Below are 16,825 nucleotides of genomic sequence, written 5' to 3' on the forward strand. Positions count from 1 at the left end.
TTATCAGGTTGTCCTAAAAGTTCCATGAAAAGCCTTCAGTTAATTCAAAATGCTGCAGCTAGAGTACTGACGGGGACTAGAAGGAGAGAGCATATCTCACCCATATTGGCCTCTCTTCATTGGCTTCCTGTTAATTCTAGAATAGAATTTAAAATTCTTCTTCTTACTTATAAGGTTTTGAATAATCAGGTCCCATCTTATCTTAGGGACCTCATAGTACCATATCACCCCAATAGAGCGCTTCGCTCTCAGACTGCAGGCTTACTTGTAGTTCCTAGGGTTTGTAAGAGTAGAATGGGAGGCAGAGCCTTCAGCTTTCAGGCTCCTCTCCTGTGGAACCAGCTCCCAATTCAGATCAGGGAGACAGACACCCTCTCTACTTTTAAGATTAGGCTTAAAACTTTCCTTTTTGCTAAAGCTTATAGTTAGGGCTGGATCAGGTGACCCTGAACCATCCCTTAGTTATGCTGCTATAGACTTAGACTGCTGGGGGGTTCCCATGATGCACTGAGTGTTTATTTCTCTTTTTGCTCTGTATGCACCACTCTGCATTTAATCATTAGTGATTGATCTCTGCTCCCCTCCACAGCATGTCTTTTTCCTGGTTCTCTTCCTCAGCCCCAACCAGTCCCAGCAGAAGACTGCCCCTCCCTGAGCCTGGTTCTGCTGGAGGTTTCTTCCTGTTAAAAGGGAGTTTTTCCTTCCCACTGTAGCCAAGTGCTTGCTCACAGGGGGTCGTTTTGACCGTTGGGGTTTTTCCGTAATTATTGTATGGCTTTTGCCTTACAATATAAAGCGCCTTGGGGCAACTGTTTGTTGTGATTTGGCGCTATATAACTAAAATTGATTTGATTTGATTCATAATCCAGAGATGGAGAACTTTAAACTGTCACACACGTCATTGTATGACACAGAGTTAAAGAGCTGCAGCTGCATAAATCAATTAAGTAAATCATCATAAATTGTAAATTTGATAGTTTAACTATTTTTATATTTATTTTGATAGCACCTGTACCTGGATGTGTTTCTGTATGTCGCTAAATGATTAAAAAAAATGTTGAAACATTAAAAGTTCATTCAGTAGTTCAGCGCGGTTTGAACCAAAATGGTGCTATGTTCTGAGTGACGCCACTCTCTGAATAAAGGCACTCTAGACCCAAGGTGTCCCTCACCAGCAAATTTCAATAAACCCCATTTGCGAGATTTTTTTTTTTCTGTGATACTCAAAGAAAAATAACTTGCCTTGCAGCTAGAAGGGTACTCATTGGAGAGCTCACCTCCTTTGAGTTACAGTACTATTTTAATTGGATTAAATTTGAATTGCTCCTATTCCAGGCCAAATTTAACCGGTTAACCACATTTAATGATAATTAATTAGAAACCTGAGTAATTCTGTAGCTAACAAACCAGTAAAGTGTCTCAGAGGAAAACCTCCTTCACTGAGATAATAACAGAACAATGTCCATCAGATATTGCTGTCCTCCAATCAGCACTTCTACCAATTCTGGTGCATTTTATGATGTAATAAAGTGGAACTTTAACAAAAGAAAACATAACTTATATAACTTCTTTGTCGGATACCAAACCAAACCTATTCTAGCTTAAACAATCAGAGGGAGTTTTTCTTACTACTGTTGCCTGTGTTCTCACTCTGGGGGTTGGTGAGGTTCGACCTTACTTGTGTGAAGCACCTTGAGGCAACTTTGTTGTGATTTGGTGATTTATAAATGAAAATAAATTGAAACAGCAATATGTTGCAACATGCAGATCCCAACCCATATGGATTTCTTGGGCCCAATAAGATGCTAGGGAGTAAAAAAGTTGTGACGATATATCTGCTGATATATACATTCAGCGATTCCTCACATTGCTTGTCCGGGTCGCGGTGGCAGTAGACCGGGCAGTTCATCTGACACTTTCCCAACCTCAGCCAAATCCTCCACCTCCTCCTGGGGGATCCCGAGGCATTCCCAAACCAGGTGGGAAATATAATCCACACACTCTCGAGTCAGATTAGCAGTCAGTGTCACAGTTTAACATGATCTTCATTATAAATAATTACAAATAAAACCAACCAATGTAGGTCAGGCTGCCATCACTCGGACTGGCAGCCTCCATGTAGAACTGCTCAATATTTGCATAAAATAGACTTCTTGTCTACTTCAGCCCCATCGAGCTACCAGCATAGCAACCACTTGTTTTTTGGACAAATTATGTAATAACGCCATTTCCAACTAAACACAATGTTTTCATCATTGTTTACTCAGTAAAATAAAAGTTTTCATATTGTCAAAAATAACAGGTGACTGTATGTTTGTGAAAGGCTGCTGACATCATCACCGACATATCGTCTGGGCTCCAGTTACAAACTGAAAACATGATGCAGAGCTTTCGAAGGGAAAATGCTAAAATACCCTCGGCTGTATGGAAGAGTGTATAGAAAGAATGTGACCTTTTGACCTCTTAAAATAGGTCCAGGTTAGCCATCTTTGAACTTGTCCAAGGTCTGTGTCCAAAGAACGTTCCCTGTGAATTTGAAGACTGTGGCAGTAACAGAACTGGAGTTATTACATCCATTCCATCCATCCATTTTCTTCCGATTTATCCAGAGTCGTGTCGCGGGGGCAGCAGCTCAAGCAAAGCCGCCCAGACCTCCCGATCCACACACACTTCCCCCAGCTACTCTGGGGGAACCCGAAGGCCCAAGCCAGCCGAGAGATGTAGTCCCTCCAGCGTGTCCTGGGTCTTCCCCGGGGCCTCCTCCCAATGGGACATGCCCGGAAAACCTCTCCAGCGAGGCGTCCAGGGGGCATCTGGAAAACATGCCCGAGCCACCTCAACTGACTCCTTTCGATGTGGAGGAGCAGCGGCTCGACTCCGAGCTCCTCCCGAGTGACCGAGCTCCTCACCCTATCTCTAAGGGAGCACCCAGCCACCCTGCGGAGGAAACTCATCTCGGCCGCTTGTACTCGTGATCTTGTTCTTTCAGTCATGAGCCAAATCTCATGACCATAGGTGAGGATCGGAACTTAGATTGATCGGTAAATCAAGAGCTTTGCCCCCCTACTCAGCTCTCTCTTCACCACGACGGTCCGATACAGTGACCGCATCACTGCAGATGCTGCACCGATCCGTCTATCGATCTCACGCTCCATCCATCCCTCACTCGTGAACAAGACCCCGAGATACTTAAACTCCTCCACTTGAGGCAAGGACACTCCACCGACCTGAAAAGGGCAAAGCACCTTTTTCCGGTCGAGAACCATGGCCTTGGATTTGGAGGTGCTGATTTTCATGCCGGACGCTTCACACTCGGCTGCAAACCGCCCCAGTGCACGTTGAAGGTCCTGATTTGACGAAGCCAACAGAACCACATCGTCCGCAAACAGCAGAGACGAGATTCTGTGGTTCCCAAACCAGACCCACTCTACACCCTGGCTGCGCCTAGGAATTCTGTCCATAAAAATAATGAACAGAACCGGTGACAAAGGGCATCCCTGGGGGAGGCCAACGTGCACTGGAAACAGGTTTGACTTACTACCGGCAATGCAAACCAAGCTCCTGCTGCGGTCGTACAGGGATCGGATAGCCCTTAGCAAAGGACCCCGGACCCCGTACTCCCGGATCACTCCCCACAGGGGGCACTGAGGGACACGGTCGAACGCCTTCTCCAGATCCACAAAACACATGTGGACTGGTTGGGCTAACTCCCATGAACCCTTGAGCACCTGATGGAGCGTGTAGAAGTGGTCCAGTGTGCCGCGACCAGGACGAAAACCACACTGCTCCTCCAGAATCCGAGGTTCGACCATCGGTCGAATTCTCCTCTCCAATACTCTGGAATAGACCTTACTGGGGAGGCTGAGGAGTGTGATCCCCCTATAGATGGAACACACCCTCCGGTCCCCCTTCTTAAACAGAGGGACCACCACCCCGGTCTGCCAATCCAGAGGCACTGTCCCCGATCGCCACGCGATGTTGCAGAGGCGTGTCAGCCAAGACAGTCCCACAACATCCAGAGACTTAAGGTACTCAGGACGGATTTCATCCACCCCAGGAGCCTTGCCACCGAGAAGCTTTCTAACCACCTCTGTGACTTCAGCCTGGGTAATGGATGAGTCCGCCTCTGAGTCCCCAGTCTCTGCTTCCTCTTCGGAAGACGTGACGATGGGATTGAGGAGATCCTCAAAGTACTCCTTCCACCGCCCGACAACATCCCCAGTCAGGGTCAACAGCTCTCCACCCGCACTGTTTACGGTGCGGGTGGAGAGCTGCTTCCGCCTCCTGAGGCGTTGGACGGTTTGCGAGAATCTCTTCGAGGCCAACCGATAGTCCTCCTCCATAACCTCCCCAAACTCCTCCCAGACCCGAGTTTTTGCCTCTGTGACCGCACGGGCTGCGGCATGCTTGGCCTGCCGGTACCTGTCAGCTACCTCTGGGGTCCCACCTACCAACAAAGATAAGTAGGACTCCTTCTTCAACTTGACGTCATCCCTTATTTCCGGTGTCCACCACCGGGTTCAGGGATTGTCGCCGTGACAGGCACCAGAGACTTTGCGACCACAGCTATGAGCGGCCACATCGACAATGGAGGTGGAGAACATGGTCCACTCGGACTCCATGTCTCCAACCTCCCCTGGGATCTGGGAGAAGCTCTCGCTGACGGAGGGTTCCGCCAGTCGTTCCCAGCAGACCCCGACGATACGTTTGGGCCTGTCAGGTCTGACCGGCTTCCTCCCCTCCCAGCGAATCCAACTCACCACCACGTGGTGATCAGTCAACAGCTCTGCCCCTCTCTTCACTTGAGTGTCCGAGACACGTGGCCAAAGGTCAGACTACAAAGTCGATCATTGACCTCTGGTTCAGGGTGTCCTGGTGCCACGTGCACTTATGGACACCCCTGTGCTCGAACATGGTGTTCGTGATGGACAAACTGTGACTAGCACAGAAGTCCAACAACTGAACACCACTCGGGTTCAGATCGGGGAGGCCGTGCTTCCCGATCACCCCCCTCCAGGTCTCACTGTCTCCACCCACGTGGGCATTGAAATCCCCCAGTTGAACAATTTACAGCCTCTGGCAATAATTATGGAATCGCCGGCCTCGGAGGATGCTCATTCAGTTGTTTAATTTTGTAGAAAAAAAAATCAGATCACAGACATGACACAAAACTAAAGTCATTTCAAATGGAAACTTTCTGGCTTTAAGAAACACTATAAGAAATCAAGAAAAAAAATTGTGGCAGTCAGTAACGGTTACTTTTTTAGACCAAGCAGAGGGAAAAAAATATGGAATCACTCAATTCTGAGGAATAAATTATGGAATCATCCTGTAAATTTTCATCCCCAAAACTAACACCTGCATCAAATCAGATCTGCCCGTTAGTCTGCATCTAAAAAGGAGTGATCACACCTTGGAGAGCTGTTGCACCAAGTGGACTGACATGAATCATGGCTCCAACACGAGAGATGTCAATTGAAACAAAGGAGAGGATTATCAAACTCTTAAAAGAGAGTAAATCATCACGCAATGTTGCAAAAGATGTTAGTTGTTCACAGTCAGCTGTGTCTAAACTCTGGACCAAATACAAACAACATGGGAAGGTTGTTAAAGGCAAACATACTGGTAGACCAAGGAAGACATCAAAGCGTCAAGACAGAAAACTTAAAGCAATATGTCTCAAAAATCGAAAATGCACAACAAAACAAATGAGGAACGAATGGGAGGAAACTGGAGTCAACGTCTGTCACCGAACTGTAAGAAACCGCCTAAAGGAAATGGGATTTACATACAGAAAAGCTAAACGAAAGCCATCATTAACACCTAAACAGAAAAAAAACAAGGTTACAATGAGCTAAGGAAAAGCAATCGTGGTATGTGGCTGCATGTCAGGTAAAGGCACTGGGGAGATGGCTGTCATTACATCATCAATAAATGCACAAGTTTATGTTGATATTTTGGACACTTTTCTTATCCCATCAATTGAAAGGATGTTTGGGGATGATGAAATCATTTTTCAAGATGATAATGCATCTTGCCATAGAGCAAAAACTGTGAAACCATTCCTTGCAAAAAGACACATAGGGTCAATGTCATGGCCTGCAAATAGTCCGGATCTTAATCCAATTGAAAATCTTTGGTGGAAGTTGAAGAAAATGGTCCATGACAAGGCTCCAACCTGCAAAGCTGATCTGGCAACAGCAATCAGAGAAAGTTGGAGCCAGATTGATGAAGAGTACTGTTTGTCACTCATTAAGTCCATGCCTCAGAGACTGCAAGCTGTTATAAAAGCCAGAGGTGGTGCAACAAAATACTAGTGATGTGTTGGAGCGTTCTTTTGTTTTTCATGATTCCATAATTTTTTTTCCTCAGAATTGAGTGATTCTATATTTTTTCCCTCTGCTTGGTCTAAAAAAGTAACTGTTACTGACTGCCACAATTTTTTTTTCCTGATTTCTTATAGTGTTTCTTAAAGCCAGAAAGTTGCCATTTGAAATGACTTTAGTTTTGTGTCATGTCTGTGATCTGCTTTTTTTCTACAAAATGAAACAACTGAATGAACATCCTCCGAGGCCGGTGATTCCATCATTTTTGCCAGGGGTTGTAGATACTGAACAGAGACGGGAAGTCTTCACAGCACCTGGTGGCCTTATTTTGGCTTCAGGTAAAAAAAAAAAAAAAGTAATAAAAAAAATAAATCTGTGTGTTCGGCGCAAAGATTCGCCGGGTTCCTTTCACACGTCACTGATCAATGTCTGTCTTTAACACGTTTCTGTCAGTTTGATAAAAGTTAGATAATGAGTTTTTTTTGTTTGTTTTTTTCTATTCTCCGACGCACAAACATTCCTCATTGGCGAAGGTGGGATCACGTGACCTCACCTGTGTCCGCCCGGCAGGCGGTGATTGAAGGGGTGTGTCTGCACGTGCGGCGCCGGGAGGCGGAGCCGCTCGGACAGGAGTAAGTGACGTCAGCCCGCCAGCGGTGAAACAAACATGGCGACGGAGCGGAGCGGCCAGCGCGGCGGGGCTCTGACCGTCGTGGTGTTCGTGTGGAGCGCCGTCACCGGAGCCGCGGAGGCGGTGTCCGGCGGCAGTCAGGTGCTCGGCATGCGGCTGGAGAGGAGCGACCGTCCGGCCTCCACCACCGAGGACGGCGTCATCCAGCTGACGGAGGAGAGCTCGGCGCTGCTCCGCTTCTACGGGCTGCAGCTGCACGCGGGCACCGGGACGCACATCCGCTTCACGGAGCTGCTCCCGCGCGGAGGAGAGGAGGAGCAGCAGGAGGAGCAGCGGGACAACCGGACCTGCGTGGACTTCACCCAGGACATCACGGTCGGCACCGTCATGAACGTCAGCAGCCGCGGCACCTCCGGGCTCGTCACCGTGCGCGTGAAGCCGCTCCGCAAGAACGAGGCGCGGAAGGAGTACGCGCTGTGCGCGCGCGGCGCGGAGGGCAGCGGCTGGCTGCTGCTCGGGGACACCGACGGCCGCGTGCTAGTGGTGGAGGAGAAGAAGTCCCTGCTGCCGCTGTGGCTGCAGGTCGGCCTGATCTGCTGCCTGCTGGCGCTGTCCGGCATGTTCAGCGGCCTGAACCTGGGTCTGATGGCCCTCGACCCCATGGAGCTCCGGATCGTGCAGAGCTGCGGCACCGACAAGGAGAAGAAGTACGCGCGCAAGATCGAGCCCATCCGGAGCAAAGGCAACTACCTGCTGTGCTCGCTGCTCCTGGGGAACGTGCTGGTCAACACCACTCTCACCATCCTCCTGGACGACCTGATCGGCTCCGGCCTTGGGGCCGTGGTGGCCTCCACCATCGGCATCGTCATCTTCGGCGAGATCGTGCCCCAGGCGCTGTGCTCCCGGCACGGGCTGGCGGTCGGTGCCAACACCATCGTCCTGACCAAGTTCTTCATGCTGCTCACCTTCCCGCTGTCCTTCCCGGTCAGCAAGCTGCTGGACGTGCTGCTGGGCCAGGAGATCGGCACCGTGTACAACCGGGAGAAGCTGGTGGAGATGCTGAAAGTGACCGAGCCCTACAACGACCTGGTCAAAGAGGAGCTGAACATGATCCAGGGCGCGCTGGAGCTGCGCACCAAGACGGTGGAGGACGTCATGACGCCGCTGGCCAACTGCTTCATGATGCAGGCGGACGCCGTGCTCGACTTCAACACCATGTCGGAGATCATGGAGAGCGGCTACACGCGCATCCCGGTCTACGACGACGAGAGGTCCAACATCGTGGACATCCTGTACGTGAAGGACCTGGCCTTCGTGGACCCGGACGACTGCACCACTCTGAAGACCATCACCAAGTTCTACAACCACCCGGTGCACTTCGTCTTCCACGACACCAAGCTGGACGCCATGCTGGAGGAGTTCAAGAAAGGTCAGTCTGCGTTGACATGACCTCCACCTGCTTTCTCTCTCTCTCTGTGTGTGTGTGTGTGTGTGTGTGTGTGTGTCAGTGTGCCAGCTGCTTGCATATAGGCTGCATTGAATAACATCCGAAGTGCCTTGAAACATTTTTTTATCCTCAGACTTTTATCTATTTAAAATCTGGAATCTTCAACCCTAAATGAGGAAAAAGTTGACAAAAATACAAATTTAACAAACGAGCAAACAAGTAAATCAAGTAATCCATCCATTTTCTATACACTTACTCATCAGTGACATCAGTCACAGGGTGTGAGGCGGGTTCACCCTGGACAGGACGCCAGTCTGTCACAGGGTCACATACAGACACACAAACACAGTCACACCTACAGATGTTTTAAAGTTTCCAGTCCATCTAACCTGTGTGTCTTTGGATGTGTGAGGAAGCCCACACAAACACGGGGAGAACACGCAAACTCCACACAGAAAGGACACAGGTGGGAATCGACCCCATGGCCTTCTTGCTGTGAAGCAACAGTGCTAACCACTAAGCCACAGTGCTGCCTGTGGCTGGTTCCATTTATTGTAAATATAAGGATTAAATCAGTTTGTACAGCCAGTTTTTGAGAGGAGTCAGGGGATGGATAAATATACAGGCGCATCTCAAAAAACTACAAAATTGTAGAAAAGTTCAACATTTTTTTGTCAGACATTTTCAGAGAGTGAAAATGTTACATCTTCTGGTTTCAATCCAAAGAATCTAAATTGTTTCAATCATTTTTAAAATTTTAATTTTAATAATTACAATCTACAAATAGAAAATGCAAATCTCATGATATTAGAATATTTTAGAAGATCCATTTTAAAAAAGGATTTGTAATACACAAATACCTAAGTTTGGCTGTGGCTTCTTTTGAATGAATTCCAGCATCAGTGTGGTGTGGAGGTGATCAGTCTGTGGACCTGCTGAGGTCTGCTGGAAGTCCAGGTTGCTTTGATAGCAGCCTTCAGGTCTTACCTGGTGCCTGTAGTCTTCCACACTGACATTACCCCATAGAGAATCTAAGGAATGTCTGTGTGGACAATCGGGTACCATAATACCACAGTCAGCAAACCAGGTACTAGTAGTTTGGACACTGTGAGCAGATGTAGAGTCCAGCTGGAAAAGGAAATCAGCGTCTCTCTCCATGAAGATTTGTCAGCTGATGGAAGCATGAAGTTCTGTAAAACCTCCTGGTTGATGTTGAATGTGATAAACACAGTAGACGTTGGTCTACACAGCACCCCACATCATCACAGACGATGTTTCTGATGCTGTCTGTGGTTCAGGAGTGGTTTGGCACTACAGATACAACACTTGTAGCTCATTTCCTGGACACATCTGTGTGTGGTGGTTCTTGATGTACCACCTTCAGCCTCAGTCCACTCCTTCTGAAGCTCTGCCCAACTTCTGGAATCGGCTTTTCTTGACCACCTTCTCAAGGCTGCAGTTGTCTCTGTTACTTGTGCTCCTCTTCCAACCACACTTTTCCTTCCAGTCAACTTTCCGTGACTATTCTTTGATCCAAAACTTTAAAAAGCCAAAGTTTTAGGCAACGACCTTCTGTGGCTTAATCTCCCCCGTGGACGGTGTCCGTGAGTGTCTTCTGGACATCTGCGACTTCAGCAGTCTCCCCCATAATTGTGCTCTTGTGAACTGAACCTCCAACACTCACTGGATCGGTTCACAGCCGAGTGTGAAGTGGCTGGGATGAGGATCAGCACCTCTAAATCTGAGGCCATAGTTCTCAGTAGGAAACCCATGGATTGCCAACTGCAGGTAGGGAATGAGGTCTTCCCCCAAGTGAAGGAGCTCAAGTACCTCAGGGTCTTGTTTACGAGTGAGGGGACAATGGAGCATGAGATTAGCCGGAGAATCGGTGCAGCAGGGGCAGGGTTGCATTCACTCTACCATACTGTTGTGATGAAAACAGATCTCTCGATCTAAAGGTCAATCTTCATTCCTACTCTCACCTATGGTCATGAGGGTTGGGTCATGACCGAAAGAACTAGATCGCGGGTACAAGTGGCTGAAACGGGCTTCCTCAGGAGGGTGGCTGGTGTCTCCCTTGGAGATAAGGTGAGAAGTTCGGTCATCGATGGGGAGCCTGGAGTAGAGTCGCTGCTCCTTCATGTTAAAAGGAGTCAGCTGAGGTGGTTCAGGCATCTGGTAAGGATGCCCCCTGGACGCCTCCCTAGGGAGGTGTTCCAGGCACATCCATCTGGGAGGAGACCCCGGGGAAGACCCAGGATTAGGTGAAGAGATTATATCTCCACACTGGCCTGGGAACACCTCAGGATCCCCCAGTCAGTTGGTCAATGTGGCCCAGGAAAGGGAAGTCTGGGGTCCACTGCCGGAGCTGTTGCCCCCATGACAGGGATCCTGATAAGCGGTTGAAGATGAATGAGTGAAACATTTTAGTTTCCATGTATTGAAACTAGAATATGTAAAACTTTTGCTCTGTGAAATATCTGACAAAAAAAATTGAAATTTTTCACGATATTCTAGTTTTCTGAGATGCACCTGTGTGTTTTCAAGTCACTGAATATGTCTTGAACTTAATTTGCATCAGTCTTTAAGAAACAAACAGTATGGTAAATCTGTCATGTTGGCAGTTCTCAAAAGCTGAGTGACCGTGCTGGAAGGAGGCTAGTGAGGGAAGCCACCAAGATGCCCAGACAGCTCTGGAGGAGTTACAGGGTTCTGTGGTTGGAGAAACTGTGCAAAATCTAGCTTTCAGCTGCAGTTTGCCAGAGAGCACGTGCGGAACCTGAGCCTTGATGGGTTTTTCTCTTTGCTCCACTTCAACATGAAGCTGTGAAGGGACGCAACAGGCAAATGTTGCATCATTACACGTCCCTCCGCTTGCGTCCACAGAGGCCTATCATTTTGTTTCAGAGCTGTCTGGGTGTCTTGGTGGCTTCCCTCACTACTCTCCAGCACTGTCACTCACTTTTTGAGAACCGCCTGCATGGCACAGATTTGCCATGTACTGCCACTCTGTTTGTATTTGTTAATGATTGACTTAAATAAAGTCCAAGACGTATTCAGTGACTTGGAAATGTTTATGTATCCATCCACTGACTTGTCTCAAGAAAACTGGCCACAAAAGTGATAATTTAAGCCTTTGATTTATCCTAAGTTGCCTTATTATTATTATTGTTATTACTATATTTTTGAATGTGTTGCAGGCTTTAAATGCGGGAATATATGCATAGTATTAATAAAATGAAGTTGACCACACAAAATGGTAAATATGTTGGGTTCATACTGTCGGCAATGAAACAGAAGCCAAAGTAAATGTCAGGATCAGGGCACTTTGTTGTTTTCTTTTTCCCTCGTATCATCTTTACTTTTTCTGATCTGGGGTTGTAGATATTCAACTTTCAAGCTCTTTTTCATAGATATGACAATTTTCACAGCTTACGAGGTCTGTTAGAAAACTATCTGACCTTTTTATTTAAAAAAAAAACTATATGGATTTGAATCATGTGCCCTTGAACCTTCGTGCGCATGCGTGTGTTTTTTCACACCTGTCGGTTGCGTCATTCGCCTGTGGGCAGGCTTTGAGTGAGCACTGGTCCACCCCCCCTCGTCAGATTTTCATTGTCAGGGAAGCGATTGGAGCAGCACTGAATCAAATTTTTCCAGAAACTGTGAGCGACCTCCAGGTGGAAACCATTCGGAAGATTCAGACGGCGTTCGGTGAGGATAATCTGGGCGTCACACAGATTAAGGAACATTACGACCAGATTAAAGACGGCCCACAGTGGCGCAGGGTGCACCGCGCTCCGAGCGGCCATCGACAGGCTGAAACGACCTGATCATTTCCAAAGTGAAGGCTGTGTTGATCCGGGACATCGTCTGACGACCAGAGAAATTGCAGAAAATGTGGACATCAGCACTTTTGCGGCACATTCCACTGTCACAGGAGATTTTGTCATGAAAGACGTGCGGAGGAATTCGCGCATGGCACGGAGCCGCTCATGGCGCACAACAAAAAGCACGTCCGTGTTGGAAGTCTCACAGGACAAGTTGTGACATGTCCAGCTGTTACACAATTTCTCGGATACTCACTCGACTGAAAAGCCACCGGAAGCCGTCTGAATCTTCCGAATGGTTTCCAACACGGACGTGCTTTTTGTTGTGCGCCATTAGTGGCTCCGTCCCGACGCGTGAATCCCTCCGCACGTCTGCAATGAACGTCGGCGTGAAAAAACTCATGCATGCGCACGAAGGTTCAAGCTTGGCTGATGCAAGTGCACATGATTCAAATCCATATAGTTTTTTTTTAAAAATAAAAAGGTCGGATAGTTTTCTAACAGACCTCGTATGCATCTCCAAGTGTCAAATTAAAGCCAGATCTAGGCTCACATAACCGGTGTTCCTAACAGTGGCTGGAGTGAACGGATTCATTCTTGGTAATTGGTAATGTAAACACAGTCTTAAAACCAGGAGCATTAACTGGCCAGATTTTTTTGGGGGGGGGGGGGGGGGGGTCAGATCAGATCAGAAAAAAGTCCAATTCCACTCACTTCAGCCATAACCTGGATGTAGCACAACTGACCCACTTTCATCAGATTATTCTTGCAGAAGTCATGATGCCAGAGATTTGGCAACTTCCCACTTCATTAAAGGTTCAGATCTGTGTGATGTATAAACAAAAAAACAAAAAACTGATTGAGTATACTTCAGCACGTAGTACTAACACAGGTCTCACATCTTAGTCATATCAGAAACCTAAAGAAATCAGATCCGGATCACTTCAAATGGCGATGTGAACACAACCATCTGATTCCAGGTCAGACTTAGACCTCGTTCATATGATGTCTGGTAATGAATTTTAACTGTTCATATGACAAGTGGGATGACAAATGCGGTTGATGTCATTTTAAAGGGTAATGTAAACGTGGCACTAATGTTGTTTTTTGGGGGCAGGCTTTGGTTAACAGACTTATAGTGGTCGATTCCTCTGATGTCCATCCTGACTGGGGCCTGCAGTGTTTGTTTGAAATGAAATCCTGCTGCCCCCTGCTGTGTCTGATTTCTGTGTTGATCACCAGTATTGACGAGTGGAACGTTGAACCACAAATGTGTAACTGAGGAGAAGAATGCAAATATGACACGTTGAAAGCGTTTGGTGTCGGTGTTGATCTGAGGCAGTGCTGACGCACACACGCGTTGGTAATAGAAGGTTGGCAAGCAGAGCTCACCACACTATCATCAGCACGCGCCGGCCCCTTGTAGCCCTGCCCCCTTCTCCCGTCACTGCAATTGGCCGCATCAATGCTGCCTGTAATCTTTTTATTCCCGTCACACTGCAGCTGTATTATCATCTTTGAGCGGAGAGCAGCAGCTCATCAGTGAAATGGGATGAAAATGTGCACGTTCGTGCACACACGATTAGCGGAGGATGTTTCAGGGCTGCTGATGACACGGAACAGAACGAAGGCACGTGCTCTGCTGTGTGATCTCTGTGACCTCTGTGACCTCTGTGAAGTCACTGAAAGCATGAGAGGGAGAGAGAGGAGACGTAGGTCTGTGTCAAACATCAGATGTACACTCTGAGTCAGCGTGTCATTCCCTCGTTCAGTTTTCAGTATGAAACCAAAAATAAAAAAAAATAAAAAACATTTGTTTCTTTGGTGTTTTTAAAGCAAACAGACCAACAGTATAACAACTTGTTTTTCTCATTTCTGATTTTTACCTCCGGTGGAGGTTCTGTTTTCACCCGTTTGTTTGTTTGTTTAACAGCCTGTAACCCACAATTTTTTCATATATCATTATGAAATTTTTACTGAAGATTCATATCCTGATAGACAAAATCTGATTCAGTTGTCAAGGTCAAAGTCAAGAAAAATCTTGGAAATTTGGAAAAATCCCTGTTCTTTAACAGTGAACAAATTTATCAGAAATTCATAACTGTCAAAAAAAAGACTGAATTTCTTTCATATTTGAGAGCGTTATGTAGGATGTACCCTTTATCAACTGAAGCTTGATCCAGACCAGCAGCCTCACGTACAAAGACTAACGTGGACTTTCTACTAAAAGTTGGTGTTTGCCAAAACCCTGAATCAGGCAGAAGCACAAATATTCAGATGTATCAAAGTCTGTGTGGGCATGAATCCACGCACGTTTGGTTTGTACATCCCACTGAATGTGGAATCAAGCATATGTGCACATGTGCCAAACTCCTCCCTGGCCACGCCTCTATCTGAATATGCAAATGTATTCAAATAGTCTGGTTGTGTCGTGCTGGTGGCACCATCAGTGTGGAGTGTTGTGTGTCTGATGACGCCCGCCATCGTCTCCATGTTGTTTTGTGTAAAAATGAAAGAACTTTCAGAGACAACATACAAAAACAAGAAAAGCTGTGGTTTGATCGTCGTTCTCTCTCAGCTCGCTGTCATGTAAAAAGGAAATCAAGTACTTAAGTTTGTGTGTGTAAATGTTGAACTGTGCCCTGCTTTTTTCCCTGTATATGGCACCCCTTGGGAACATTTTGCGGCGTTTCGGGGTTGCTTTTCATTGTTATGCTGATGATACTCAGTTGTATATGCCGATAGCTGCTGGAAATCCTGTCCACATAAAATCTTTACAGGACTGTCTTGCAGCAGTGAGAAGTTGGATGTCTAGAAACTTCCTACTTTTAAACTCATGAGACTGAAATGATGGTTCTTGGCCCAGCAAGACATCGGCACCAATTTGATCAGCTGGCGCTTAGCCTAGGTTCATGTGTTATACATCATACTGACAAAGTGAGGAACCTTGGGGTAATCTTTGATCCTACGTTGTCCTTTGACCTCCACATTAGGGACATTACGAGGACTGCTTTCTTTCATCTGAGAAATATAGCAAAGATTCGCCCCATCCTGTCTATGGCTGATGCTGAGACTCTGATTCACGCATTTGTCTCTTCTAGATTGGATTATTGTAATGCTTTATTTTCTGGTCTGTCGCAGTCTAGCATTTGAGGACTTCAGTTGGTGCAGAATGCTGCTGCCAGAATTTTGACACAAAGTAGAAGGTTTGACCACATTACTCCCATTCTGGCATCCCTTCATTGGCTACCGGTTTCTGCCAGATTGGATTTTAAAGTTTTATTGTTGGTTTATAAAATTGTTCATGGACTGGCACCTTCCTACTTGGCGGACTTGGTTAAGCCCTACGTACCTGCGAGGCCTTTGCATTCGCAGGGCGCAGGGCTTCTGTGTGTTCCGAGGATGAACAAAAAGTCTGTGGGGTATAGAGCCTTCTCCTACCGTGGTCCGGCTCTTCGGAATGATCTACCTGCTGTTATTCGGCAGTCTGACATGGTGGAGATTTTTAAATCAAGACTGAAGACCCACTTTTTTAGACGGTCTTATCATTAATTTTTTAATCTGTTTGTGTTTGCTTTGTAATTTCTTTTTATTCTACTGTGTTTTATCTTTTTACTGTGCTTTTCTTGCTTTTAATTTTGATTTTAGATTAATTTGTGTTGTGAATTATGTGAAGCACCTTGGGGCGACTTTGTCGTGATTTGGCGCTATATAAATTAATAAATTGAAATTGCTGCGTGCTCACACACACACACAAAAGTAAAAAGATAAGAGGAGCACGGTGGCTGACAGTAAGTAAGACCCTTCGGCTGCTCCCTTGTTTGCACTCGGGGTCGCCACAGCAAATCCAAGGTGGATCTGCATGTTGAATTGGCAGAAGTTTTACGCCGGATGCCCTTCCTGACGCAACTCCATATTACATGGAGAAATGTGGCAGGGGTGGGATTTGAACCCGGAACCTTCTGCACTGAAACCAAGCGCATTAACCACTTGGCCACCACAGTGTTCAAATCCCCGCCTGACTGGAAAATCACTAAGGGCCCTTGGACAAGGTCTTTAATCCCCTATTGCTCCTGGTGTATAGTGAGCGCCTTGTATGGCAGCACCCTCACATCGGGGTGAATGTGAGGCATTATTGTAAAGCGCTTTGAGCGTCTGATGCAGATGGAAAAGCGCTATATAAAATGCAGTCCATTTATTTATTTATAGTGTGTGACATTAACATGACACATGCTTTTATTGACAAATAGTGAACACAGTCGAGGGCTCGTTAAGAAGCTCATCTCTAGTTCCACTATCAAGAAAAAAAACCATATTAATAATAATAATAAAAAAACAAAAACACTTGAATGTGCACATGCCCAAATGTGTCTGGGCTGGTTTTCATTCAGAACAATTACATGGATAAATTATTTAACAATCAAGCCCCCCCCATTGTGAACCACGCCTCCAGCCTGATGTCCGTTTGTTCATCACATATTTGCACACTGATGGAATGAAAATGTTTCCTATTAATAGAAACAAACTCATCATGTGACAGTGCCTTTATAGCAACATGTGTCCAGTCAGTAGCTCAGATTACTTTAAAGGG

General features: G+C 46.6%; 1 protein-coding gene across 2 annotated transcripts in view; it reads left to right on the top strand.

Moving 5' to 3' along the window:
- The first annotated feature begins 6,993 nt into the window (after window positions 1-6,993).
- Window positions 6,994-16,825, top strand: part of LOC117528886 (metal transporter CNNM4-like) — a 48,170-nt gene continuing 38,338 nt past the window's right edge. For both annotated transcript variants that reach the window (XM_034191499.1, XM_034191500.1), the window contains exon 1: window positions 6,994-8,386. In XM_034191499.1, the coding sequence (XP_034047390.1) occupies window positions 6,994-8,386 (1,393 nt within the window). The remainder of the gene's footprint in view (window positions 8,387-16,825) is intronic.

This window comes from Thalassophryne amazonica, chromosome 17, assembly GCF_902500255.1.
Source record: "Thalassophryne amazonica chromosome 17, fThaAma1.1, whole genome shotgun sequence".
In the NCBI taxonomy this organism is placed as follows: Eukaryota; Metazoa; Chordata; class Actinopteri; order Batrachoidiformes; family Batrachoididae; genus Thalassophryne; species Thalassophryne amazonica.